The 26,532-nt window shown below is 39.0% G+C and overlaps 1 protein-coding gene across 13 annotated transcripts in view; it reads right to left on the bottom strand.

The window, feature by feature from the left end:
- COL4A4 (collagen type IV alpha 4 chain) overlaps nt 1–26,532 on the bottom strand; it is a 121,685-nt gene that overhangs the window by 44,580 nt on the left and 50,573 nt on the right. For 7 of the 13 annotated variants that reach the window (XR_011439520.1, XR_011439519.1, XR_011439521.1 and 4 more), the window contains exons 11-27: nt 26,274–26,309; nt 26,023–26,064; nt 22,640–22,720; nt 21,811–21,864; nt 21,484–21,543; nt 20,559–20,603; nt 20,189–20,242; nt 19,347–19,416; nt 18,684–18,788; nt 14,970–15,134; nt 12,004–12,093; nt 10,846–11,009; nt 6,690–6,762; nt 5,610–5,716; nt 3,286–3,469; nt 2,144–2,212; nt 343–450 (exon numbers count right to left, since the gene is read on the bottom strand). Coding sequence is in view for 10 of the 13 variants with exons in the window: in XM_070269349.1 (XP_070125450.1) it covers nt 343–450; nt 2,144–2,212; nt 3,286–3,469; nt 5,610–5,716; nt 6,690–6,762; nt 10,846–11,009; nt 12,004–12,093; nt 14,970–15,134; nt 18,684–18,788; nt 19,347–19,416; nt 20,189–20,242; nt 20,559–20,603; nt 21,484–21,543; nt 21,811–21,864; nt 22,640–22,720; nt 26,023–26,064; nt 26,274–26,309 (1,507 nt within the window). In the remaining 3 variants the exon portion in view is untranslated. Of the gene's footprint in view, nt 1–342; nt 451–2,143; nt 2,213–3,285; nt 3,470–5,609; nt 5,717–6,689; nt 6,763–10,845; nt 11,010–12,003; nt 12,094–14,969; nt 15,135–18,683; nt 18,789–19,346; nt 19,417–20,188; nt 20,243–20,558; nt 20,604–21,483; nt 21,544–21,810; nt 21,865–22,639; nt 22,721–26,022; nt 26,065–26,273; nt 26,310–26,429; nt 26,531–26,532 lie in introns of all 13 variants that reach the window. The other 6 variants (XM_070269353.1, XM_070269352.1, XM_070269351.1 and 3 more) reach the window with 2 other exon arrangements.

A 26,532-nucleotide genomic window follows, 5' to 3' on the forward strand; every position in this document is an offset into this window, starting at 1 on the left:
TTTTGCCACCTTTGGCAGGAAAGTAAATTATGACTTTGTATTTCCTCTAAGCCAATGATGTTTCCCTAATTGCTTTCGTTCACTGGCAAACAGTCTGTCTGGAATGAGCAGTTTCTACAATATCATAGACCAAGGATAGCTTACAATTCATGCTTCAGGTGGAAGAAGCTCTGAGAACTTATAAAATTATCATAACCTAAAAGTTACCGAAACACAGCTAAGAGCTTAATGTATCAAGAAAAATGATTCCCCCATTATCTAGGGATCCCTGGGACGTTGCTTAATAAGGTCATCCAGTCTTAGCGGTGTATACACATTCCTAAACGAAAAACACTTATTTACCAGGTGGACCAGGTATTTCTGATAGTCCTGGTTGGCCACGCTGACCTTTAACCCCATCCAAACACCTCAGCCCAGGAGCGCCCCGAGGACCTGGAAATCCCTTTGGACCTAAACAATGACAACAATACACAGACTCAATAAAACACAAACCAAGTGAGAACAAGACAAGGTGATTTTTTAAAAACCTATGTTAAGTCTTTTTTAGAGTATTTGTACTTTATGGAAGTAAAGGTGCGCCCTAGCCTGGTTTTCATAATCATTTTATGAGTTGTGTGCTCCAAATAAGCGTTTCATGGAGAGTGATGTTGTTAAGGTGCTTTCTCAAAAGCCATCCTGCAAAGGAGTCTTCCTAAAAGCCTTTGGGATGCACAGCACCATTCAGATGAATCTTTTGGGACCTTCCCATGCTCTGTCCCAAACATGAATGTGCAAGCGTAGCCCGTCCTTCTAGGAGGAAAGAGATGGTGGCCAGCGTGTGGGCTGATAAGAAAGCACCAGAATAAAGACCAAAATCTGTTTCCTTGCATCTTACTGCATTTGCCCTTAAGTGAGGTACGGCAAAAAGCATCTGCAAAAGGAATTGAGATTTTTTTTTAAACATTCTGTGATTTCCTACTAGGAGTTCTTAGCTAAAACAACTTCAAAGAAAGTACAACTGCCAACTTAAAGTTTGTCTTCACTTCCCTTGAGCTGCTGAAAGTGATCACAAACTTTTTTGATCCATCCATGACAACACTCAACGTGAAAAGGAACATTCAATCAGTCAACAAGCAATTCTTCACTCCACATTGCCCTGTGGTGGATGGAATATACTTCCCACATTTTGCTCTGGACTTGGTCATGTGACTTGCATTGGCCAATGGGATATTAACAAGCATGAAGCAACGAGAGGTGTGAACTGTGCCTGTGAAGCTGGGCCTGCCCTCTTGCATTTCTGCAATCACACAAGCAGAGCACCCCCTGGCCCCGCAATGAGATGCGTGGTGCAGACCTGAACCTGACCTGGAGTCAGGGACCAAACCAATAGAGACCATCTTAGATCGGCTGAACCCCAGCCAACCTGCAGACCCATAAAAGAGAAAAATATTTGTGGTTGTAGCCCACCGAGATTTTGAGGTTGTTATACAACATTATTGTGATGAAAGCTAACGGTTATAGAGGGCAAAGGAAAGTCATCCATCATTCAACCTTTAAACACTTTCTGTAGCTGTGTGGGACAAGAAAGGTCACCATTAATAGCCATGCTAGTATTTAATGGGTCAATTTAAGCGAACCGTGAATAAATAAAAAAGAATTAGACAAAATCCCTTCTACAATTTTGGGGTCTAAGTCACCTATAAACAAGTCATTCAAATGAAGCTGTTGCGTAAAAGTGCAATCAAGAATGTAGATATGTGGGCATTTTTCAGACTATTTCTGTAAATATGTGAAGTTTGGATCTCTTGAAAAGTAGAATGGAGTAAAACTTACAATCAGTAAACAAATGATCATTTTTCACTCTTGGGGCACAGGAAAAGAAAGAAGATATGGTTTTAAAATTCTCAAAGGGCAGATGTTTTTACTGATATGTGAAGAAATCAAGATAAATTTTATCGCAAAGAGATAGGAAAAACCTATTCAGAATGTGCCCAAACCAGTAGACTAGAGACCCAATGGGAATTACTACAAATGCTGTTTTCCCATAGTCCCTCAAAACACTCATAATTTAACTAGTTCCCTGAGGGTTTGCTATTGACTTATCTGTCTTGCTGGTTCTTTTACTCTGGGGAATGTTTAAGACAGTATCTTCTCCTTATCATACCTGGAGGTCCATCAAAGCCTGGAGGGCCTGGCCTCCCTGGGTAGGTTACGTTACAAGGAATTGTATCACCTGGAATGAAAAAAAATAGCGGCATTCACATAATTGATAGCCCAGTGTAATGGGACTCACAATGACAACTCAGTCAAGATACTTTTTCATATTGTGTGTGGAATTCAAAGGAAAAGAAGACTGCCCAAGTATCATTAGATCACTTGCACCACTTTTATTCTGGATTCCTAGAAGATCTGTCCTCAAATCTGAACTCCAATCGTCAGAACAGTTATAAACATAAGGGGAATAAGAAAATACGGATTCCAAGAAGTATCAGTTTCAATAACCTAGAAAACATAATGTATTTATAGGTCCGTGGATATCTAATACAATGGAATCCAAAGCTTTGATAAATCATGAAACAGCAGCAAGCTTCCAACAGTGAGTTCAGAAGATTTGGCTGCTATTTTGGATGTGGGGAATTGTGCAAATAAAGAGACCAGGAGAGATATTAACAACAGCTACCATTATTGAGGGCCTGCCATGGGTCAGGTGTTTCAAATATATTATATTATATATATATTATATTATATATTATATTATATTATTATGTAATCTTTTTCCAACCTTTTAAAAGTTTTCAATTTTAATACTGCAAGTCACTATTGTTTGAAATTCATATAACTGTCAAATATATTTGAAATCTCTTCTTTTTTTTCTCCCTAGAATGCTTACAAATGGGTTTTCATGGACAATGATGTATTTCTGAAATGAAATACTAGTGTTTTTTATTAAAATACACTGCATTATTTCGAAAGATTATAAAAAATAGACATTTCGAATATGTATATGTAATTTTAATAAGTCAGATTGTATATGTTGATACTGAGAAATGAATGAAAGGCAATTTTGATATCCCAGATAAACAAAGCAACAAAGATATCTTAGCATTTTAAGGATTTGTTTTAAATATTAATTATGCTGAAATGCTTTCCTTGTCTGACAACGTTCAAGGTTGGAACAGCAGCTTGATGGAATTTTCTTTAGCGGTTCTGCCAGAACTGTAATAACTTTGCCCGGAAGAGAGTGTCCCTCACTTCAGCTTCCATGATTTCACTTGACATTCTGCCACACAAAACATTCAAAATTACCTTTCTGACCCTTCACGCCCTCAGGGCCCCTGCTGCCCGGGGGGCCTGGAGCTCCTGGTGGCCCTCTCTGTCCCGGTAGACCAGGAAATCCCAGTCCTGGAGGACCCCTAGGTCCTGCTCTGCCAGGTGGGCCCGGCGGTCCAGGAAACCCTCGATCACCTGGGGCTGCAGCTTCATGATCCCCCTGGGAAGGTGTGCATCATGAGTCAATTACCAATCTTTGAATGTCATGAACTCAAAGCAGTCATTGTCACAGCTATAGAAGCACATGTAGGAAGCTCATAATTCCAGGAGACAGTTACTCAACAGCAAACGTAATTTAAAATGATTAACTTAGATCCTTCTTAACATTTTACATACATATTTAGATACACATATATGCTATGGGGGGATGTGTGTTATGCCTCAAATATAGAAAGTTATGTGTGTGTTATGTCTTAAATACAGAATAAGAAATTTTATGTAGAACCACCCTCTACTATCAAATATAATAAAATATAAAAACAGGTACATTAAGGGAGGCGGTAGGCTTACAAATTGAGTAAGTTCTTATGTATTTGAAATTGTTTTCCTGCATCCTTATAAGCAGATACAGGGATAGACTCCATCGCCCTCCATGTCTGTGGGCAAAAAGCTGACAAATCCTTTCTCCTCCCGCATAAGAATTTGACCTTTGGTTAACTGTCTAGCTCTGTTCCTCTGGAAACGCCATAAAAACTGGATGCCAACTACATTATGAGGCAATATTGCTTCTGCTAAAATCAATCCCTGGCTGCACATTCCTGGTTTGGAAGAACTAAAAAGATCTGTGTGGAGCCCTTGTTGGGGATTCCTGGAGAGGTGGCTCCTGTAACTGGAAAGTTCCTTGTGCGGTTCCCTGCTAGCTGTGCTGTGGAGATAACAGCTCCTGGGGAGAATGAGGCTCTCAGGTCAGGGGGGCTCACACTTCTGCTATATGCGGATCTCATTTCCTTGCACCCCAACCATATGAACAGCTGCAAGGACTCTCACATACAAGGAATGCCTGATGCTGGCCTGCTGGCACGTTGAGGGTCACGTCTTCTATCCCTCTGGTAGTCTGGTCCCAAATGTGGTCCCACATAGTCTTGTGAGTCTGGATTGTTTTAACAAATCTAGAAAGAACCCCCCCCTCACCCCCATCAGTGGGTGTTATAGAAATTCCTCTCCCAATTTGATCTGTACATATGCTTTGATTTTTCACAATTAGGTTAGTATGTGATGATAATTACCACTCAGTGAGGTTGGTTTCTAAATAGTTTCTTAAGTGAAAGAATGAATGAACAGGGATTATCAAGTCTAAAGCAGACTTCATTCACAATACTTGATATCAGCCGAAAGACCAGAAAGCTATAAACACCATCTAACCTGATTTCCTAGCTTCTCTCTCTTATTCACGTGGACTCTGTCTGATGGAGTTCCCATAAAATCAGAACATGGTCCTTCCCTATTAAAACACTCAGCAGCAGGCAGCAGAGTCCAATGGAAGCGGCACGTGCTTTGGAATAAGGCAGACTAGGTTTTCACTCCTGTTTAGCCTACTTGGTAGCTAGACGACCTTGAGTAACATACTCTAAGCTTCCATTTCCTGACTGTAAAATTGGAAAGATAATTGCTCTTCAGGAGACTGCTCTTATGAGTAAACATCTAGCTTAGTTTCTGTAACATTCAAAACTTTCATATACCCAAGATATTTCACGTTCCTAAACACTGGATCACATCTCATAGTCTTTTTCTTATGACTTCCATTACTACACCTGGACTCCATTCAACACATGTTTGAAAAATGCAGAAATATGATTGTTGGTGGGATTTTCCATCAGCCAATATGTCGATTCAGTGGATTTGTTTCCATCAGCCAATATGTCAATTTCAGTGGACAGTTCACCCTTTCTTGCTGCCGCTTTTCTTCATGCCCTTCTTCACCAGGGAACAGAACTGAAGATAATTATCAGGACCTGTGCTCTATCCTCCACCCTACAGAGTCAACTGAACAGACCTCAAATCAGTGGGGGCTTCGTAGATATAAGGGCCCCAGAAAGAAAGAAATACCATGAGAATGATACAAATGGGGAGAGAAAGTCTTGCTATGATTGAACTACCACTTAGGATTTTAAACCATCTGCAATTACGCCTCACATTTTATAACAATCGTCTTTTTGTAGCAGTGAATTAAGCGTGACTCTGATTTACAGCATGTTGATACTTAATGCGTTACAGTTCAGTAAATTGAGAAGAGGAAAGTAGATACTTGTGTGACCCTATAAGAAAGTGAAATTCTATAATAAGAGAAGAATTATACTTACTGGGGGTCCTGGATCCCCTTTTTCTCCAGCGCGACCATCCCGACCATGTTGTCCTTGCTGTCCTGGAAATCCTGGGGGCCCATCAGGACCTCTTTCTCCTTTGCGCCCTGAGAACAAAAGCCAAAAAATATTTAAGCCCTTTTCAGCAGTGGGTGAAGTAGAAGGAAACAAAGGACTGAAAATAAAGGCAATGACCTTGACTCTGTGTAGGCTGGTACAGATTCGTCTGAGTGTCTCAGTTGACTAAACTCACACAAAGACAACCATGCAAAAGTTAGAGGGGAGAATGACAATTTCCCAACCTAGTGAATCTCTTTATTTGGGAAATGTTCCTTTTCCCATTCCAACAAGGAGGCTGTGAGTTGAGGTGCCAATCACAACAGCATCTTCCCTTTCTTGTGTGATGCCAAAGATGGTACTCCATCCCCTGGCCAAAGTGAATGGGGGAACAGTCTGTGGTTGAGCACTTGCCCCAGGCTAGTTCAAGCCTTCTTAAAATTTCTTTTTCTAAATGGAACTGGCAAAGTAGAGGTGACTTCCATATTTGTTTGTACAACCTTGGAGCTGCCTGTGGCATGTACTCACAGCCAGAGAAAGCCAGTGTTGGGGAGAAAATGCAGATGGCACAATGAAAAATACACGATGTAGAGGAACCTTCTGATGCAGTTGTCCCAGTGCAAACTCTACATCTAAACTTTAAATTTTTACGTCAGTCAGTAAGTTACTTTTTTTTCTTAAACTACTTCAAGTTGGATTTGTCACAAGCAAAATATTCTTGATTAATGCCAGATATTATAATTCAGGGAATAAACATTAGGTAAGTTAAAGGAGGTTTTGGGTCAAACTCAAGTTCACAACAATGAGGATTTGAATATATGACTAAAGAAGCCTTTATGAGACAGAAGATTTGAGGCTCAACATTTACACAACTCTCAAGAGCTGAGAGCATTTTTTAAAGCAATCTTAATAATCCTAAGTCTTCTTATAGAATTGATCTGTGGTCACAGGGGAAATTAATGCAAGAAGATGGTTCATACGTCATTCACAAAATGGCAGGGAGCTATGACTGATTAGGCTCACCTTTAACTCTTGATACAACCATGTCGCCCTTTTCTCCTTTGCTGCCAGGTAGTCCTGAAGCACCAGGTTTTCCCTTGGTGAAAAATAAGAGGAACAAATCAGTTTAATTGTGATCAGTGAAAAATTATTCATGTACATCTAATCTCTTCTTTCCTTATAAATCACCTGTTCTAGATTCTTCTAGTTTGGCAATCTTGGTCTCATCTTCCCTGCCTTCCAAGATGGGTCTCACCTTGCAAAACTGAGGTTCTTGAATTGCATATAAAGCTGGTGGAATCTGAATAAGGTCTGTACCTGAGTTGATAGAAATGTATCAATGTCAATTTCCTGGTTTGGGCAGTGTACTACGGTCAGATAAGATATCACTGGGGGAAGCTGGGGGAAGGATACATGGGAACCCTTTGTATGATTGTGTGACTTCTTGTGAGTTGTAAAATAAATATGTATCTCCAAATAAAAATTTATAATTAAAAGAAATTTTTTTAACTATCTTGGGCATAGTGACATAGAATCTGGAGGAAAGAGGGGGATAGGTCAACCACAAGAGCTGCCACTACAGCTGAAGGTAGAGGTTTAGGGATGAGTGTGTGATGAAAAACACTGTGATACTGAGAGAAGCTGATGAGCCAGAGAAGAGAAAATAAGAACCTATGCTGTAGTCAATACATTTCTTCTGTATCACAAGTAAACAACTAATTGTGGCTAATGGGCTCACCATGTTTTGACCTCAACATTGCTCTGAGACTGAAGTATTTGGGTCATGGTTTTGTAAGTGTTACATGTTATTGACATTAAGCCATGTCAAAAATCTGGAAACCTACTGTTAGTGTATTAAAGAGGCCAAGCATTCTAGTAAACGCAGTTCTAGAAACACCATACATAGCTTTAGGTTACTTATCTGGTGACCTCAATAATTAAGAAAGTCAGACAAGAATTTGGAAGGAGGTAAAAATGGCTGACAAGAACATTTGCTCACACAGATGCCACCTTGCCTTATTTTCATACAATCAAACCACGTGTTCAAGCAAGTTTAATTATCTTTTTAACTAGCCTCTACTAGTTTATAAGCAGTGAACTATAAAGAGGAGAAAATATTAAGCAGGAAGACTGAAGAAGAAACCAAAAATGTACACAACAGTCATGAAAATTCTAATGGGCAAAACGCTTGGGAGCCATTTAATGTAGAGAAAATATAGCTACATGCACACCACTCAGTACTCCCAAGAAGATCACTCCAGGACAGCATCCTGTGTGTAAGGATGTCTGTGAGGCATCAAAAAGGTGGGTGGAACAAATTTCTTAGTAGAAATAGCCAAATTAGACAAGAAAAGAACTTTACAAATAATAAAGTAGTAAAATGGGTTGAGTACTGTTTTAATTCTTATTTTTACTGTATATGCCAAGTCATAAGTGACAACAAGACGGGTAAAATTGTATGGCGTACATTGTGTGGCATACAATAGCCAGTCTAAGAGATGGATAATGAAAATGTCCTTCTGATGGATAAATTATCAAGATGGAAAACTATTCACATGGCATATGAACCAATTTCTCTCCAGAAAGAGAATACCACTGGTATGCTTAATAATGAAGACCTTGGTACCCTGGATGAACGAATACACCCTGGGAATCTGAGCGGTTTATTAGTCTGCACATTAGAGACTTAAAATGTACTATGAATTGCTCTAATGCTCTGCAGATGTAGAAATTTAAGGACTAGAGTCAGATCACAGACTTAGTTGAGCTGGTAAAAAAAGAATTACCCACACTGCCTTTGGATTTCACAAAAGAGACATTTACTGAGAACCTACGAAGTGCCAGGTGTTTTCTGAGTACTGAGGCCACAGCAGTTAAGGAGACCATCTTGCCTTCATGGCACTTAGACTCTGGTGAAACAAATGTTGAACCTAAGAAATTCCTGGGGCAAAAGTTCCCAACCACTTTGGGATCGAGAGCTATTTTTCACAATTCTAAGACGGGACATCACTAAACCCGGGTGTTAATACAACAACAAATCTCAGCAGCAACAAAAAAGTCCTCTGTCAGGCATGCACTAGTCGTTTATACACAGTCTGGATCAGGGACTTTCACCACAGATGCCCACAGGGGCCATGTCCTTTGGAGGGAAGCAGGCGGTGGGCATGGTGGAGACAGGAGCACCCGGACCTCCTCCCATGGACACGACCACCTCTTGGCCTCTGGCTGTAGTGGGAATGCATTGACCCAGTGGTAATGAACTTCCCATTACTCAAGGGCAGCCATAAATCTCATATTAACAATACAAAAACGAACGTCCTGAGGCAAAACCAAATACGCCAACAGGTCAGATTTAGCCCACGTCAGTTCATGATGTTTGGTTTGCTCTGCAACTCCTCAGGGGTGGTGACTCTGGCCATCTGGTTCACTGGTGTGTACCTTACAGCCTTCCAAATACATTGCTGAATTAAATATAAGATGGGTGTTGGTATATCCAATTTATACATGAGGCGCTGAAGCTCAGGAAGACTGCAGAACTCACCAATGTCAAAGCTGGGATTTGAAGTTGGGTCCGTATGCTCCTAAACCCCCATGCCTTGCACTATAGTGTCCTGGTGGGAAACCCCACTCCAAGGAGTGCTCATTGGCTAAGACGATGGATACAAAGCCTTGGTCCAACCACAGAAAAAGCTGCAAAGAGCTTAAAACTACTTCTCTGTCTTCCACTTTCCCACCAACTATGGCCACTGGGGCCACAGACAAGCTGATGAGAGGGGACATAGTGATTTTCTGTGGTCCTTTTGTGCTCTCTCCTTCTGTCTATCCCTTCCTCCTTTCCTTTCATAGTGCCCCATGGTATGAACCTGGTCCCTAACTGTGACCACAAGGTGATGAATTAAATGCAGAGAAGTCATATGAACAGAAGCATACACAGAAAAAAGGCATCAGATATACGGCCAGTCTAAAGACAAGTCCTGGAGCAGCTGAATTACATAAGCCTTAGCCAGGATAACACTGGATGAACCAGCAATCCACACTCCAAGATGCTAGCCCTGAGAAGCAACTCAATAGGAGCCACATAAATATCTTAGAGCCAATAAAATCTTCATTAAGAAGATTAAGTAGCAACAACAACAAAAATTATTATGATAAAATGTTGAATTAAAAAAGCAATGATAAAATGTAAACTGCTTAATAATTGCAACCATATTCATTCAACATACATGCATTAAGGACCCAGCTCCCTGTTGAGCAGAATTAGCAAGTATGACAAGGGTGGCACAGGGAGAGCTTGATCATTGCCCTCAACATCTCCCCTTGCTTTTCTAATAGGTGCCTCAAGCTTTAAATGTTCCCAACAACACTGCTTCCCTTCCCCACCCCACAGCTGCTCCTCAAGTTGTCTGTCCCATCTTGGCTCCATCCTTTACTTCTCTTCTTCTCATATCCCATGTCCAGTCTAATGGCTCTGTTGGCTCTATCTTCAAAATATATCTAGAATCTGACCACTTCCCACCACACCCAGCACTAAAATGTTAATCTATCCACCATCATATTTCACCAGGATTACTGCAGCAAGCTCCCAGCTAATCTCCCTGCTTCTTCCCTTGTCCCCTATGGTCTGCTCCTAACAGAGCTCCCAGAATGATCCATTTAAAACTAATGTCAGAGTATCTGTCTTTCTTCTTAAAACCCTCCACTGGCTGTTCCATGTCATCCAGAGGAAAAACTCAAATTCAACCCATCTACAAAGCCCCACGCTCTGCAACTCCTCCTAACCTCCACTCAGTTCTTTGACTTCATCTCCTCCTGCTCCACCCCTTACCCTCTGCACTCAAACCACACTAGAGGGTGATGGCTTTTACTGCCATCTGCCATACTGTATATTTACTTGTCTATCTGTTACATGGTGTGTGTCTTCCCCACAAAGTGGAGGCCCCAGGAGGGCAGAGATTGTGTTCTGGTCCCTGTTGTATCTTCAGCACCTAGAACCTAGTATAGCAGGTACTCAATAAATATTAGTTGAATGAATGAATACAGATTTTTTTTGTGGCCATTAATATATTTATAGGTCCAAAACATTAAATATATATCACATTATACATTAGAATGTGGTACAATTGAATTCTATCTCTGTTTCTTTGAACTAGAAAGATTGTTATTGGTAAGAGTTACTCACTGGTGGCCCTGGAGATCCTTCTGCACCAGGAGGGCCTGGGTAACCTTTTTCTCCAAGCCACCCAGGGAGGCCCAAGTCTCCCTTACTACCCTGCCTCCCAGGAAGTCCTGGAGGGCCTGGTGGGCCCATGGGACCGGGCTGGCAGGCACAGAGCCCCATGCTTCCTAGACAGAGGATAAAAGGTAGCTTTGTCATATTTCCTGAATGAAATCCCAATAAAGACTTTACTATACAAAACCAATAGTTAAAATAAGAACAAAAAGGGTCTGATATGCACAATTCTTATTGCAGACAATCGATAATGTGTGATGTGGGGCCATGGGGCACGGGTGCAGGAGTACCTAGGCATGGCTTATGTGGGGTGGATGCATCATTTCTAGACAAATGGGATGTTCTGTGTCTTAATAAACTCATCCTGACAAATTGTAGGAAAAAAAGCTAATGTCCAATTCTACTGAAGAAACTTTAAAAATAAAAAAGCTCCTTATTTTTAAAAGTTTAAAAGTCTCTTGCTTGGTTACTACTAAAAAAGTCTCTTAATTGGTTCCTGCTGAAGAAACAACAACAAAAAAATTGGTTAGACTACAAACTCCAAACTTTAAAGAATCAAAATAACATGCGAAGAGGAATTACTGACTGCACTGCATATTACAATTGTTAATTCACTATAATGCATTTTCTAATCATCAAGAGTTTTAGTCTAAAACAAGGTCTATAGGATAGTCAAACCTCTCAGCTCTCACACCTGCCTGACTCAGTTGGTCAAAAAGGCACCAAACAATTTAGGGTGGAGAAGCATAGAGCCATAGGCATTTGATGAGTCTGGGAAATATGGGACCCACACAGAGAAACTGAAAGAAAAGATCAATACTGTCCTAGCTCTGCTTCTTTCATGGAACCAAGAGGATCTTGTGAAAAAAGTCACCACCTTGAGGCAAATTCCATGCCCAGTAAGTGTCTTCTTTGTACTTGAGATGCAAGGATTTGACTTTGTGGTAAGTTCTAATCGCATCATAAGCACATAATGAGGTGGAGAACTCACAGTGGGTAACTAAGGTGAGTAATATCTACATTAACTGCTACCTTGTATGTTTCACAAATGCCCCCCAATCTTCCATATGTTGTCTTCTAGAACTTCTACCTTTGATGCATACTTGCCTTTTTCACCTTTTGAGCCTCTTCTTCCTGGAGGACCCACTTTGCCTTTCATTCCTTGTGGTCCAGGGTGCCCAGCAGTACAATATATAGCTTTACAGTGGGGAAAGGGATGGGCAGAGAGAATCACACAATTTTTGTGAGTGTCTTCTATAGAACAAGTAGAAGTGCCTCTCCCACTCACATCTCCCCCTCAACCCCACTCTTTCTTCCATTCTTTTCCTATGATTCTTTCTCTCTGATAGAAGAATATATACAAAAACAGACCACACAATTGTCACAGCATGCTTCTGTCACCACAACCTTGATAAAGACATCCCTAATCTCAGCCCTAATTTAGTGGGTTAAAGAGCAAGGTAGTATGCAACAAAACACAGAACAAAACAAATAAAAAAATTAAGAGTAGGTGTACAGCAAAGATCCTTTTTCCCCTTCAATTATAATTACCTAATGAAGAAGGCATAGAGCAGAGCTTGTAAAAGAAAAAAATCAGAGACATCTGGTTAAAGATGACAGATAAAATACAAACAATAAGTTCCTCGTTTTCCCCAAATAACAGACAGTAAAAGAGTATCACAAAAAGGCATAAGCCTGCAGGACAAAGAAAAAGGAAAAGAAACAACAGCAAAAAAATGTAAAAGGACTCAGCAGACGCTAAAAAGCTGAAATTCTAAGCAGGCAGTGGGGAAAGCAGAGAAAGAACACAATTTACATAAGAAATCTCTCCCAAAGTTCAGGAATTTGTACCTCTGAAGTAGAATGAGAGTAAGACCCAAAACAAGATGGTTAATTAAAGAAAGAGTTAAACCATAAGATCCCCTTCTCAAGAATTGCAGCAGGAAAACACAATAACCCCTCATAATTGGAGGAAACAGACAATGTAGTAAGAAGAAAACTTTAAAAGAAACTATATAATTAAAAAAGCAGATGAGGGAAGGCATCTCATCCCTGAGACATGAACAGGCTGCTGCAAAAGGAAACATTAAAAGAAAACAAAGGCAACAATAAAATCTTTGGAAATCAAAAAAAAAAAAAATTGATTACAAAAGCAGAAATTTAAAAATTCAGGAACAGAGTTGGAAGATGGAGTTGAGGAAGTCTACCAGAAAGTGTTACAGAAAAGTAAAGGTGAAGAATAATAAAGATTAGAAAAAGAGACATGGAGGACTGATTCTCTAATAGACAAATATATAGAGAGACAAATATATAGAGTCCAGAAAGAGAAAACAGGGAGAAAAAATGAAGGAAAGAATATTTTCAAAGAAATACTTCAAGAAGTTTTTCCAGAAGTGAAAGATTTGTGTTAAATGAAAGTGCTCATTGAGTGCCTGCAAATAAATGCAAATGTACCCACACAGAGGTAAATCATTGTGAAATTTAAAGATAGTGAAAACAGAAAACTTCCTATAAGCTTTCAGAGAAAAAAACAGACTTTGAACAAAGGAGCAAATATCTAAATGTTATTGGACTTCTCAGTAACAATACTAGAAAACAATGAGAAATGCCTTCAAAAACCTGAAGGAAACATATTTCCAACCTAGAATTTTATACTCAGCCAAACTATCGATCAAATTTCACAGTAGAATAAAGGCATTTTCAGACTGTTAAGATCTCCCAAATTTACACACTTTCTCAGGAAGTATAATGAAGGAGTAAATCATTGAAAGAAATATATGAGTTGTGGGAAACAAAGGAACCCAGATAGAGACAAAGACAGAGACAGAGAGAGAAAGAGAGAGAGAATTCCGGCGATAATGGTCAAGAAAAATCTCAAAAGAGTGTCTCAGCAGCAGCTTAAAAATCACAAGTTGACCTAATTTGAATGGATCAAAAGCTCCAGGAGAAATTTATCCACAGAGATAATACTGACAGTACACTTAATAAGTTAGAATGCATGATTAGGATATTTACACAATTCCAGGTGGTCTGAGGTTGAATTAGCAATAAATATATTGAACACCAAGCAAATACACAAACAAGAAAATCAGATAATTATTAACAAAATGTTGTGCTGAAAAGTAGTAATATATATTATCATGTGGCTGAACTGATGAATAACATTTATACAGCACTTCAGTGTAAACGCTGAGTCTTTATTTAACTAAGATTATGATAATAACTGTACTGATAGGTTGTGGGAGTGGAAAATGTGCACGTGTGTGGTAAGGGGCAGTGAAAGAGAGCTAAATTCATCTTCTATAGAGGGAAGTCAAAAGTCAAATGCTCAAACTGAAAAATTAAGAAATGGCAATACAAGTACATATGTGGAATGGCAATACAAAAGCAAATAACAAAAGATCCAGCTAATTGTATGGGAAATAATTGCCCCTGGGGTGGAAGGACTAGGAGAAGGGGTTGCCTGGGATGGCAGTTCTTCAGAACAGGCTTTGTAGGACTGTTTGATGCTTAAGCCAGGTCCATATATAACTCTGATAAAAATGAAAACCACATTTAAAAAATAAAAATTGGGGGCTGGCCCAGTGGCATAGAGGTTAAGTTTGCCCACTCCACTTCAGTGGCCCAGGTTCACAGGTCCAGATCCTGGGTGCAGACCAACACACTGCTCATCAAGCCATGCTGTGGTGGCATTCTACATACAAACTAGAGGAAGATTGGCAAAGATGTTCACTCAGCAACAATCTCCCTCAAAAAATAGAAGATTGGCCCTGAGCTAACATCTGTTGCCAATCTTCCTCTTCCTTTTTTTCCTCTCACCAAAAAATAAAATAAAATAAAAATTGTATTAATTTACAAAATTCTTTCATCAGACTTAAATCTCAACCAAATATTTTCACATACATCGATAATAGTCCAATATCCATTTACTTTTTTGTATTATTAAGAACACTAAGTTAGCTCACGAAATATTAGATAAGCTTTTGACAATTTGGAAAGTCACATTTTCTGAATGACACTGCAAATATCAAATGCAACATAAACGTCAATGAAAGCGAATGGGAGCACATTACCGTCTGATCCTGGAGGTCCCTGCAGCCCTGGTGCTCCAGGCAACCCAGGTGGTCCCGGGTTCCCTGACTTTCCTGGAGCAGAATCAGCTCTCCCAGGAATACCAGCTGCCCCTGGAAATCCTGGATGACCAGGAAACCCTCGTGGCCCAGGGGGTCCCATCATGCCTCCAAGAGAAACCAAGAATGAACACCACATATACTCTCAGATTAAACTTTTCGGTAGAAGAAATCAAATCAGTACTTTCTTCCCTCGGCTGTGGAATTTTTTCAAGGAAAAAAAACGTAGTTAAAAAATAACTGACTATCCCAGCCATCAAAATGCCTCACCTCCTTAGAAACAAGCACACTAGTGGAAATAAACAGGTTTGGGGAACTAGATTTTCTTACCTTTTCCTCATTCTTTAGTGTTAGTGAGAAAGAAATATATATTACTTAATTAAAATTATTTCTTTAATCTACCCACCTTAATAACTTGATAAAATAATCTGAATAAACATATTAGCACATTTAGTGAATAAATATATGAACTCACATAATCGTCTGCCTAGGACATAAAATACCATCACAATCCAGTTGGGAGGGGAGCATCGAGATGCTAAATTTGAACCTGGCCTCTCCCTCTCCAGCCACAGATACTTAAGTAGGTTATTTATCTGCTTTAATCCTCTATATCTAACTCAGAGTGTTGTTTTGAGGATTAAATAAAATAATCCATGTAAGGAGCTTAGTGCAATATCTAGCAATAGTACGTGCTCAATGAATGATTACACGTTTAGTGTGTTCAGAAGTCAAAGCGAGTAATGCAACAGCAGCTAAATCTTGTTTCCCTTGACATCCTACGCCCTCTCACTGGCGGCTTTGGCTTAAAGACAGCTGGAAGCCTTCGTGTGAGAGAGAACACTTCTAGCTGCTTCTTCCAAGCATGCCTGGTTTCAGACTCTCTCTGTGGAAGACTGTCATTTTCAAAGACAGCCGCCACAGTAGCTCTTGTCTCTCACTCTCTTGTAGAATCTTGACACTCTCATATCAAGAGATGGAGTGTTCCCTTCCCCTTGAATGTGACAGGCTTTTGTGATTGTTTGGACTAATGGAATATGGCGGGAGTGACACTAAATGGTTTCCAAGGCTAGATTATTAAGTGTGATTCAGCTTCTGCCTTGTGAGCTGAAATGCTTGGGAATGGAGTCCTGACCCACTGTGGAAGCATTCTCACTGCTCTGAAGCCACCAGGCTGTAAGGAAGCCTGAATTAAGTACAGAACCACACAGAGAGGTCGTGGGACTACACAAGAGGTACAGGAGAGAGATGCCCAGCCAGTCCACATGGTCCAATTCCAGCCACTAAAACCATGGCTGCAACCACTTGAAAATCCCTGATCTAGAATTGCAGTTTTAGCCCTTTCTGAATTCTTGAACCACAGAAAGAGTAAAGGGTAATATGCTGACTGTTATTGATTTAAGCCACTAGGTTTTGGGTAATTTGTTCAGCAATAGATAACTGAAACCCTGTCAGTAATTAGTAATTGAGCACGCTAGTTAAATTGATGGCTTTCGTTATTGTGTGCATATGTGCTGGGGCTTTACAAATATTTTCAGACATTATCTTTACTCCTGAAACAACCCTGCAAAGTTTGTACCTTGTAGACAAGGCATAGAAAATTTATGCCAAATATGAGTAATAATAAAAATAACATAGTGAGTCTTTACTATACGCCAAGCTGTATTCTAAGTACTGTATACATACAGTACTGCTTTCAACCCTAACAAGAACTCTATTGTGAGATTGAAAAAACTGAGGCACAAAGAGGTTAAATAAATGCCCAAGGTCACACAGTTGGTAAGTACTAGAATCTGGAATGTCTATAGTACATAGTGAAAACCCATAACTATTTCACTATCCTACACTAAGTGGGAAGGTTGAGATTCAATCATAGGTATCTGATTTCAAAATCCTACTTATCTCCTGGTGAATATTGTATATGACTATAAAATAAAGTATGTATAGTAAAGGCTATACACAGTGATGTACTTAAAACAAAATGGAAGGTGTTCCTGTGGACTTGGCAGCCATCTTGTCTTCATGCCATTCCTAAGACCCACCTCAGAGTCTCTACACACAGTCATTGGATGGAGCTGGATGCCTGCTGTCTTGTTCCAGTGCCAGGGAGAATGCTCAACCCCCTTCCAACAAAGAGAATGAGTTACAGAGTATGGCATGTCGCAGTCTTGACCACCCATTTATAGAGCATGAAACTAATGAAGTTGTGGCCAGCATCAACAATTTGTTTTTTTAAAAAAAGAATGGAATAGAAAGTGGAATATAGAGTACATGATATACCCAAAAGGTACTATTTTATGAAATTTGTTTTTCAATCATATGCATATATGGGTACATATATGTGTGCATAATGTAACATAAATGCAATATAATATAAAACGTATTTCTTACAATAGCTTGTGTTCAAAATATGGGTTAATTCTTTTTTAAAAAGTTTGTGGAATTAAGAGACTGCCTGTTATATTTAGTTTTGAATCTGCTAGAGATGAATGTTACTTACTCCTATTGGGTTTTGATTTCAATCTACTGGAGGCACTATTTTATTATAAATAAGCCCAAAAGGAGAAAGGTAAGACCAGAGTCTAGGGCTTCCTAACCAACAGAGTCCTTGATATGATTTTTATTGTCCTGGGTCAAGTCAGTTGAGCCAAGGCTACCAATCTAAAGATTCAATGAACTAGACACAGCTTTACTACCTTTCTGGTCATCGGATCCTACAAAGTGGAAGCTAGATTCATGGATGGTTAAACAAGAATTTTGCAGTTAATGGTTGAACATCTCAAGAAACTTCTCACTAAATATAACAAGAGACACAGACTGGATAAAATTACATTTATTCAAGACTTTTCTCCTTCATGTTTAATCAGTTCTCCTGGGTTCACAGAATGCAAATATCCTCTAGAATTCTACTCCTAATCTTACTAGGAATATGAACCAGCACAACACTTGAAGGAGTTCAAAGTTCTTATGTCAATAGAATTCTTTCCCAGGCTCTTCATCAAATATTACCATGAGCTATAGGGGTTGGGGTTTTTCTTTTTTTTGGGGGGGGGGGGAATGTTGTTTTTTGGGTTTTTGGGGGGAGAGGGTTGTTTTTCTATTGTGTTTTTAACTACCAAAATTTTATTTTTTAATTCATAATTTGTATTTCCACATTTCATGTAGGAGATTTAAGTTGGGGCCTTGGTGAATGAAACAAATTTTAAGAAGTAGATGTCAATAGAGAGAGCCTTCCATAAGGGTAGAAAAACCTAAAGAAACACTCCAACCTTAGCAGTGGTTTCCAAACCTTATCTGCACGTGATAATCTTGTAGGAAGCTTGTTATACATACATGTTCCTCATCACACCCCTGAGATACTGATTGAATATTTCTGAGAGGCAGCCCAAGAACCTTTATTTGCTCCAAGGAAGTGATTAGTTGGTTTGAATTCAGTGGTTCTTAACCCTGACTATACATTGGAAATACAGGGTTGCTTTTACAAAAGCAGAGGCCTAGGCCCATCCCCCAGAGAGCCCAATTCTTGATCTGGGGTAGGCACAGCCATCAGTATTTTTGAAATTCTCCTAAGGTGATTTCAATATTAGCTAGAGTTGACAACCGCTGGTGTGGATGAGAATATAGGAAAACTGGCACATAAAAGCCATGGATTCGTACCTGCACAGGCTTCCCCTGGGCTACCTGAGTGACCAGGGGGACCAGGTGGTCCAATAGCCCCCACTTCTCCATGGCGGCCAGGAAACCCTGGATCCCCTGGAGGGCCTGTTGAAAATAATCACACGTGAATATAATCAACGTATATATACATTTTAAAATTCACACACCATTACTCTTTCTGAGGCTTGGTAAAGTACAGCTGGGAGACTGCATGGCAGTTTCTCACCACATTGAAAATGCAACATCTTAGATTCGAACCCCTTCAGCTGCCTCTCCTCTGCAGACACATGAACTTTGAGTGGCACTGTCTTTGTCATTGGTTTAGGCCACTCTTTTCTTGGAGGAAGCATCTCAGGAGGTCTTAGTCAAATGGTTTCACACGTTTTTTAGCAATTAAAAAAAACTACTTTGTGAAAGGTGACGTACCAAAAACCCTAGCATACAGTTTATATACTAAAATAAAATTCGATGTCTTACACCAATAGAGATTATCCAGGATGCACACCTCTCCCTGCACTTGCATAATTATATATTTACCATAAAGTTCATATATTTAGCATGCCTAGTGTGAAAACTACCAAAATACTGGGCCAGACTCTTCTGTCAGGGCCACTCAAATCTCATTTCTTAATAATTTATGGAGAAAGGGAACAGAACACAAACCTTTCAGTGGAAGAGAGGGAGTTGTCAAAACACCTGGTGGCCCTGGGTCCCCGCGATATCCAGGATCCCCCTGAAATAATTCATTCATTCACTTTTTGTAGAAAGAGTAATATTCTTCTTACGTTTCCTGCCACTAAATAACTATTAGGATCATGAGTGCATTTGTGCTTATAGGTAGACTAGAGAAATGAATGGCTCAAGGAGTGCTGGGAGGAACAAGGTTATTCAACCTCCCACTTACAAGCGGAAGTAAATAACCAACTGGCAAAGTTCTCAGAACAGAGCAAAAAATTTAAACTCCAAAAAATTATTCCATGCCCGTAAATTAGATACCTTTGAAGGTGTGAAATTTCTTAGATATAATATAAGCATTAATGTCTAACTTGAAACTCTAGGACAAATAGTTTATTTGCCTACAAGATCTGAATCTACATTTATTTTAGCAGCAAATATTTTCATCCTTAATTGTGTCCCCTTAATGCCATCATGGCTTGCCCCAAGCAAGTGCCGAATGTGAGGTCACAGAGGTTACACAGGAAAGAAAAAAATGTCTTGGTGGTGAGAGGAGAGAGCTCTCCACAGCTCCTTCTGTTTTCTAATCTTGATACAAGGTGATCCCCATGGAATTTTTGAAACTTTCATTATGATTCACCTTCAAAAGAATCATTTCTCAAATGTAAAATGGAATCATTACAACATGAATTAAAATAATATATTCAAAATTAACTGTCTCTATCAAGTTACATTTTTGAATGATTCTTTGAAATATATTTAAATAAATTAGATAACAAAAGAGATATAGAATTTTATCAGACTGTACTCAAATAGGCTTATTTTTTTACCTTTGGACCAAGAAATCCAAATGGCCCAGGCTCTCCAGACAGTCCTGGTTCCCCCTACAAATAACCACAAACATGCCTTTTTAGAAAAAATGTGATTGGGTGACAAATTATCTCATTCTTGTTTAATTTGAAGGACACGTGCTCATTGAGATTCTTTGCAAAATCTTAACATTGCTTTTGGGCTGCATCAGACAGTTCAGTGTTTTGGTTTTTGCAGCCACAGCTAAATTATCCAATTCATAAAACGAATGTGTTTCTCTTTCCAATTGCTGTGCGTGCGTTTGGATGCAATAATACAACTTTTGAATGATATCGAATTTCATTGACTAATGAAAATGTATTTATTATCTCTATAATAGTGTGCATTTACCTTTAATCCTGGAAAACCTGGAGATCCATAGGAACCAGGGTTACCCTAATAAATTCACAAAAATCAACACAAGCAGATTTAAATCAAAATGCATGAACCAGTTCAATGCATCATCTTTACTAAATGGGATTGCTCCACGGATATTTAATCTTGCCTACAAAGGCAGTTGAATGAAAGGAAATAAACATAAAATAGAGTCCATTTCTTTATAACATTTGCTATTGTAATTGATCTTTAGTCTGATTCCAAAAGTCATGTCCTTGCCAGGGTTCAAATTAAGAACATATTTTTGTTGTTCCTTCTTTTTAATTTATTTAACTTAATGCTTGCACTGGGCGAAATATCTTTAAAATCATTGCAGTATAATTTAATTGGAGATTAATAGTTGCTCTATGCATTATCAGTAATAAAATTTACCATGAAAGCCAGTGTTGTTCTATTAAGTTCTAAATATGAAGCCAAATAAACTCAGTGCCTGTGCCTGCTGGGGTCTGGCCTCCATAGTGACTCTATGAATGAGGATCCCATTAGCGACACATGTGGTGATGTTTCAGACCTAAAGCTGTGCTTTTTTTCTAGCTACTGCCCTAGATCAGTACCTTCTTTAATCAAATAGGCTTAAAAGAACAATTCCAAGTTGCTATCACACTGACCCTAAGCCAGGCAGGAAATGCTACAGTCCTGTTACTTCCCGCCAATTCTTTCATCTTCTGCTTGCCTGTTCTATGTAAATGATGTCAATGGAAGGGATGTTCCACTGGGACGTTTAGCCATTACACAATTCTTGTTGTCCAAAATATATTGTTCCTATTTGAGATCATCTCCACTTTTGAGTTCTCAGAAATGTTGATCTGGTCTTATTAAAAGTGAGAGAGAGGAATGCGTCCAAACTTAATGAAGAGAAGGATGGCACGAATGATCTTACCCGAGGTCCTGGAAACCCAGGAACACCTTTCTCTCCTTTTTCTCCAGTACCAGGGACTCCCTTAAAGAGATGACAATAATTATATGAAATGTATGCAATATTTCAGCAATATGGAATGCAAAAACAAAATGAGAAATAAAAATTATTGCCAGTAGCTTAAAGAAAACAACTCCTCTAGGACAGATGCCCTAGGGGCTTAGGATAAAATAGTAAAAATTCTAGTAATATAAATTAGCATTTAAAACAATGATCAACACAAGGCAAAACATTTTTTTTTAATTAAGATAGCACATCATACAAATTTAAAAAGGTACTTAAATAAACTACCTTGGGTCCAGGAGGTCCCGGAGGTCCAATCATTCCAGGCATTCCTTTTATACCCTAAAAATCACGATGGATATAATCTGGCTCATTCTTATTTAACATACTGAATTTCATCTCTTTTAGAAATGATCTCTTTCGACAACCATTTTACTAATTTTTTAGTAAGAGATTATTCTTCAACTGTCACTAATTAGTAACTAAGATCCCAGCGCACTTATTAACCTGACGCTATTCAGGCCAGTTCTGTTTGAGAGGTGTAATCTTGCGGGGCACAGGGGTGGACCACCATGGAACCAGGGCAGCAGATGCAAGCTGGGAAGGCAGCCATTGAGAGGAGTGGCTCATTTTGAGCAAGGTAGTAAAATTCAGTCCAGGAATTGAAAATCGACAACAGAATCTGCACATGGCATGGGTAACATCAGTGCTGGAGGCTGACAAAGGAATTATTATTTGCCAAAAGTATATTACAAGCTCAGTTCTATAGATCTGTTACCTTATCAAAACATCAAACCATGTAACATCTAAAGGACAGCTGGACTTCCAGTGGTCTTTTCAGCCCACAAATCAAAAATAATATTAAAGGGGGCACTATATGCTGAAGGACATGTCACAATCTAGCAGCCTGAGCTAGGTCTGCGACTGAGCAGCTGGGTCAGCTTGAGAACACTGGTAACCTTTCCAAGCCTCATTTTCCAGCTCTATACAATGGGGCTAATAGTACCAACCTGTTAAGGTTGCTTTGGAATTAATGCAGTGATACTGGCACAGGTATGTGTTCAGAAAATGTCGGCTATTACTACTTTACCAAGGTCACACACAGACAGGGAATTACCTTTTCTCCTTTATAGAGACTAAAATCAGGTGGCTGTACCAACAGGGTGGGTCCCGGAGAACCTTGCTGGCCAATCTCACCCTTTAAAATAAAATTAAGATGATAAGAATTGTATATTCACTTTATTTTGAAATAAACTTTGAAAGGACGACTTTCACCCATATGTTGTGATGTGATGTTTACAATCCTGTGTATCATGAATTAAAACAAAAATCAAGGTAAATACATCATGTAATTTCAAATATTTACTGTTTTTCATTAGTAATACATATTTATCATTAAAAATAAATTTAAAAAATAAAAGTGATCCATGATCCTATCATCTGGAGGTAATTTTTATAAAAACTTGGGTATAAGGACTGGCCCAGTGGTGCAGTGGTTAAGTTCACAAGCTCCACTTCAGCACCCCGGGGTTCACCAGTTCAGATCCCGGCCTTGGACCAACACACCACTTATCAAGCCATGCTGTAGCAGGTGTTCCACATATAAAGTAGAGGAAGATGGGCACAGATGTTAGCTCAGGGCCAATCTTCCTCAGCAGAAAGAGAAGGAGTGGCAGCAGACATTAGCTCAGGGCTAATCTTCCTCAAAAAAGAAAAAATAACTTCAGTATAGTCCTCTGTGGTGTATGTGCGCTTGTGTTTATGTGTGTGTGTATATACACACGTGTGTGCTTAAGGTGCACAGGTACATACACATATATGTGATTAAACGGTGTGTTAAACATAATTTAAAATATATTGTAATCAGAATATTATATAATAATATATAAACATACTTTATATTTTCATATTTTATTAAAATTTTAAATCATTTTATACTTTTCTTTTATAACACTACTTTTTGCAAAAAATTCTTCAAAAACCTGATTTTTAATGCCTATACAATAATCTATCATAAGAACATACTATCATTTATTAAGCCATTCCACTATCGTTGGATTTAGGTTATTTCTAATTCGTTTTCAATAGTATTTTAAACCTCTCTGTATAAAATCAATAGCCAAAAGTTTTCATTTACATCATTGTAGATGTCATTCTCTTAAAGAAGAAAATGTACCTTGAATTGGTTTTGCCGCAATACAACCATAAATTCTTACCCTTGATTAGAAGATAATTGTTTTGTACTTTTCTGAATATTTCTATTATTCTGCACTTAGAATTCTCTTTGCCTCTTGTGTCGAGCAGATCACCTGTGCTTACAAGCCAGCTCCTTACTGACTGTTCCTTTGGGCAAGTTCCTTAAAATCTCTTTATCCTTAGTTTCTTTAATCCCTGTAAATCTTACTTTCCTCCTGTGTGAAATGAGGATTATAATACTGCCTACCTCAAAGTGTTACTTTACGGAATAGATGATGCACCAGAAATACTACACTGAGTGGAACAAAGTAAATCCTCAAATATATAGTTATTAAAATGATTCATGTTTTTGAGAAATGAGATTTGGGGATGAAAAATACTGTTTCAAGTTTAAATGAAAAAATACAACCAATAATTCAATCCCTACCTAAGCATGGGAAATGACAGAAGAACAAGGAGTTTAGGGCCATTGGTGGTTTTGTTTCCTTGATGCACCCTAGAACCTAAGACAGTGTTGGTGTGGTAGCGGCTCTCAAGAGATCTGTTGTGTGAGTAAATAACTGAACAAATGCATAAACAATACACGAATAAGTGTGAACATGGATTATAAAAGTAACCATGCTTATTCTTGTAGCTGGAGTAAATCTGAACAAAACCTGTAAAGGTTGACAAGCCAGGAGCCTCTTCAACATGTTGGTCATGTTACTATTACTTCATATGGTAAAAGTACCATATATTCATTTTAGTCAAAAGGACAAAGAAGATAAATTATGAAGAGCAAAATTTAAATGATCTATAATCATATCACCTAGGAAAAATTCCTGAAAACCATTTAGGGCAGTGTTTCTTAAACTAGGGTGGGTAAACATGTCCTTGAACATCTGAGAGTTCTGCATCAAAATTTCAAAATTATGTTTTTATTCGCCTGACAATCCAAAAGAATTTTTAAAAAGCGTACTTTGGGTAATTTGAACAGCCGCTTCATAGCGAAATACTTCCGCGTTCCTCCGTGGAGTTTGCAAGTGGCTCTGATGGCGTTGGTGCTGAGGTCACTAAGCTGATAATCCATTTCTCACTCTATAAGACAGTGTTTCTCAAACTGGGTACACGGGCTTCCGGGGTTTTGACAAACATTCTCTGGGGCCCATGACTTCCCAAGTTTGAGAAACGTTGTTTTAATATATTTTCTTTCAGTCATTTCTCTAAGTTAGTGATTCTCAAGGAGTGGGGGCAGTTGGACTAGCCCTCTCCCCAGGGACATTTGGCAAGATCCTGATGCATTTTTGGTTGTCACAACTCAGGGGGAAGGGATGTTATTAGCATCTGGTGGGTAGAGGACAAGAATGTTGCTAAACACCCTATGATGCACAGGACAGCCCCCACGACAATGAAATATCAATAGTGTCAAGGTTAAGAAATCCTACTCTACCTGTGTATTTTAATATCTTTTTGTTTGTTGTTGTTTTTACAAAGTTGAGTTTACACTTTTGTAACCTGTACTTTCCACTTAACATTATATCATAGGCATTTCCCGACATCACGAATTCTTCCAATGTATTTTTGGCAATCGTGTCATTCTGTTAAATGGCTATATCATAACTTATCCAACCGAGCTGGAACTCCATGAGAGCAGGGATCAGGTCTGTCCTGCTCAATCCCCACACCCAGCACCCATCCTAGCCTGGCACAGAGTAGAAGCTCAGAGTCTATTTGCCCACAGTTGTTGAAAGAGCTGCTCACCAGCTGTTAGATAGTCAGATAGTTTCCAGATGAGCTTAAAACTTAAAACTCTTTTCTAAAGCTTATCCTTGCTAAGTTTCATGCTTCAGCAGAAAAGACTGTGGGTATAAGGGAGGGAGAGGTGGGGACAATGAGGTGGCATATGAGGGAGGGAGAGAAGGGGAGACTGCGGGTTGCTAGATCCTTTTGGTTCCACTTATTTACATTTTTATTTATGTGTGGAGTTTAGGATTCTGATGAAATTTGTGAAATTAAGATAAACAAATCAGTAATTAAACAAAATTGTTACTCTAGTTGTAACATTATTAGAAACGTTCAATCTCTTTTTGCTAGATGAAATACATCATGTAAATTAACTTGAATTAAGTGCTAAATTTTGTCAGAACTGTCATTTTACAGTCAAGGTGACGGTGCCATAATAATTCAACAAAGAAAAATTCTCAGCCATAAAATTGGTCAGAGACTAGATACGAACACAGCTTAAGTGATCATCAGAACAGCCTCCACACCTGGGCAGCACATACATTTTAATATCTGCTCCTCCACGCAGAAGGGGATTCTTACCGGGTCTCCCATTTGCCCCTTTACTCCCACGCCAGGATTACCCTGGAAAAGAAAAAAAAAAAAATCTAATTGTTTTTGAATATTAAAAAAAGTAATTACAAGCAAGTAAGACTTCTGGTGAATTTACTGAAGTTTATTTATTAAATTCTTTGGGAAGTCTAAGAGGAAAGACATAATTCTGACATATATCAGTGGTCACTTATTTCACTGTACAAGAGCTCTCTTTGTGTATCTTACTCGTGGCCGCCTACCTTCAAACCTGGACTCCCAGGATGGCCCGGAGGTCCCTATATCAATGGCAAAAACACACATATCAAATATTAGTAACAGAAATCGGAACGTATCTTCATTGGTTGCCCCAAGTTCCTCCTCAGGAAACCCTTAATTTTAAAACATGCATCATGGACCTTCTATCATGGCTGGGCTGCATGTTACCCGGGGGGACCTCTGCTTCGAGATGGACTCACACTGATAATGGCGGGTGTGCGCTGGTTCATCAGGTGATAATCT

Source organism: Equus caballus, chromosome 6, assembly GCF_041296265.1.
Source record: "Equus caballus isolate H_3958 breed thoroughbred chromosome 6, TB-T2T, whole genome shotgun sequence".
NCBI lineage: Eukaryota > Metazoa > Chordata > Mammalia > Perissodactyla > Equidae > Equus > Equus caballus.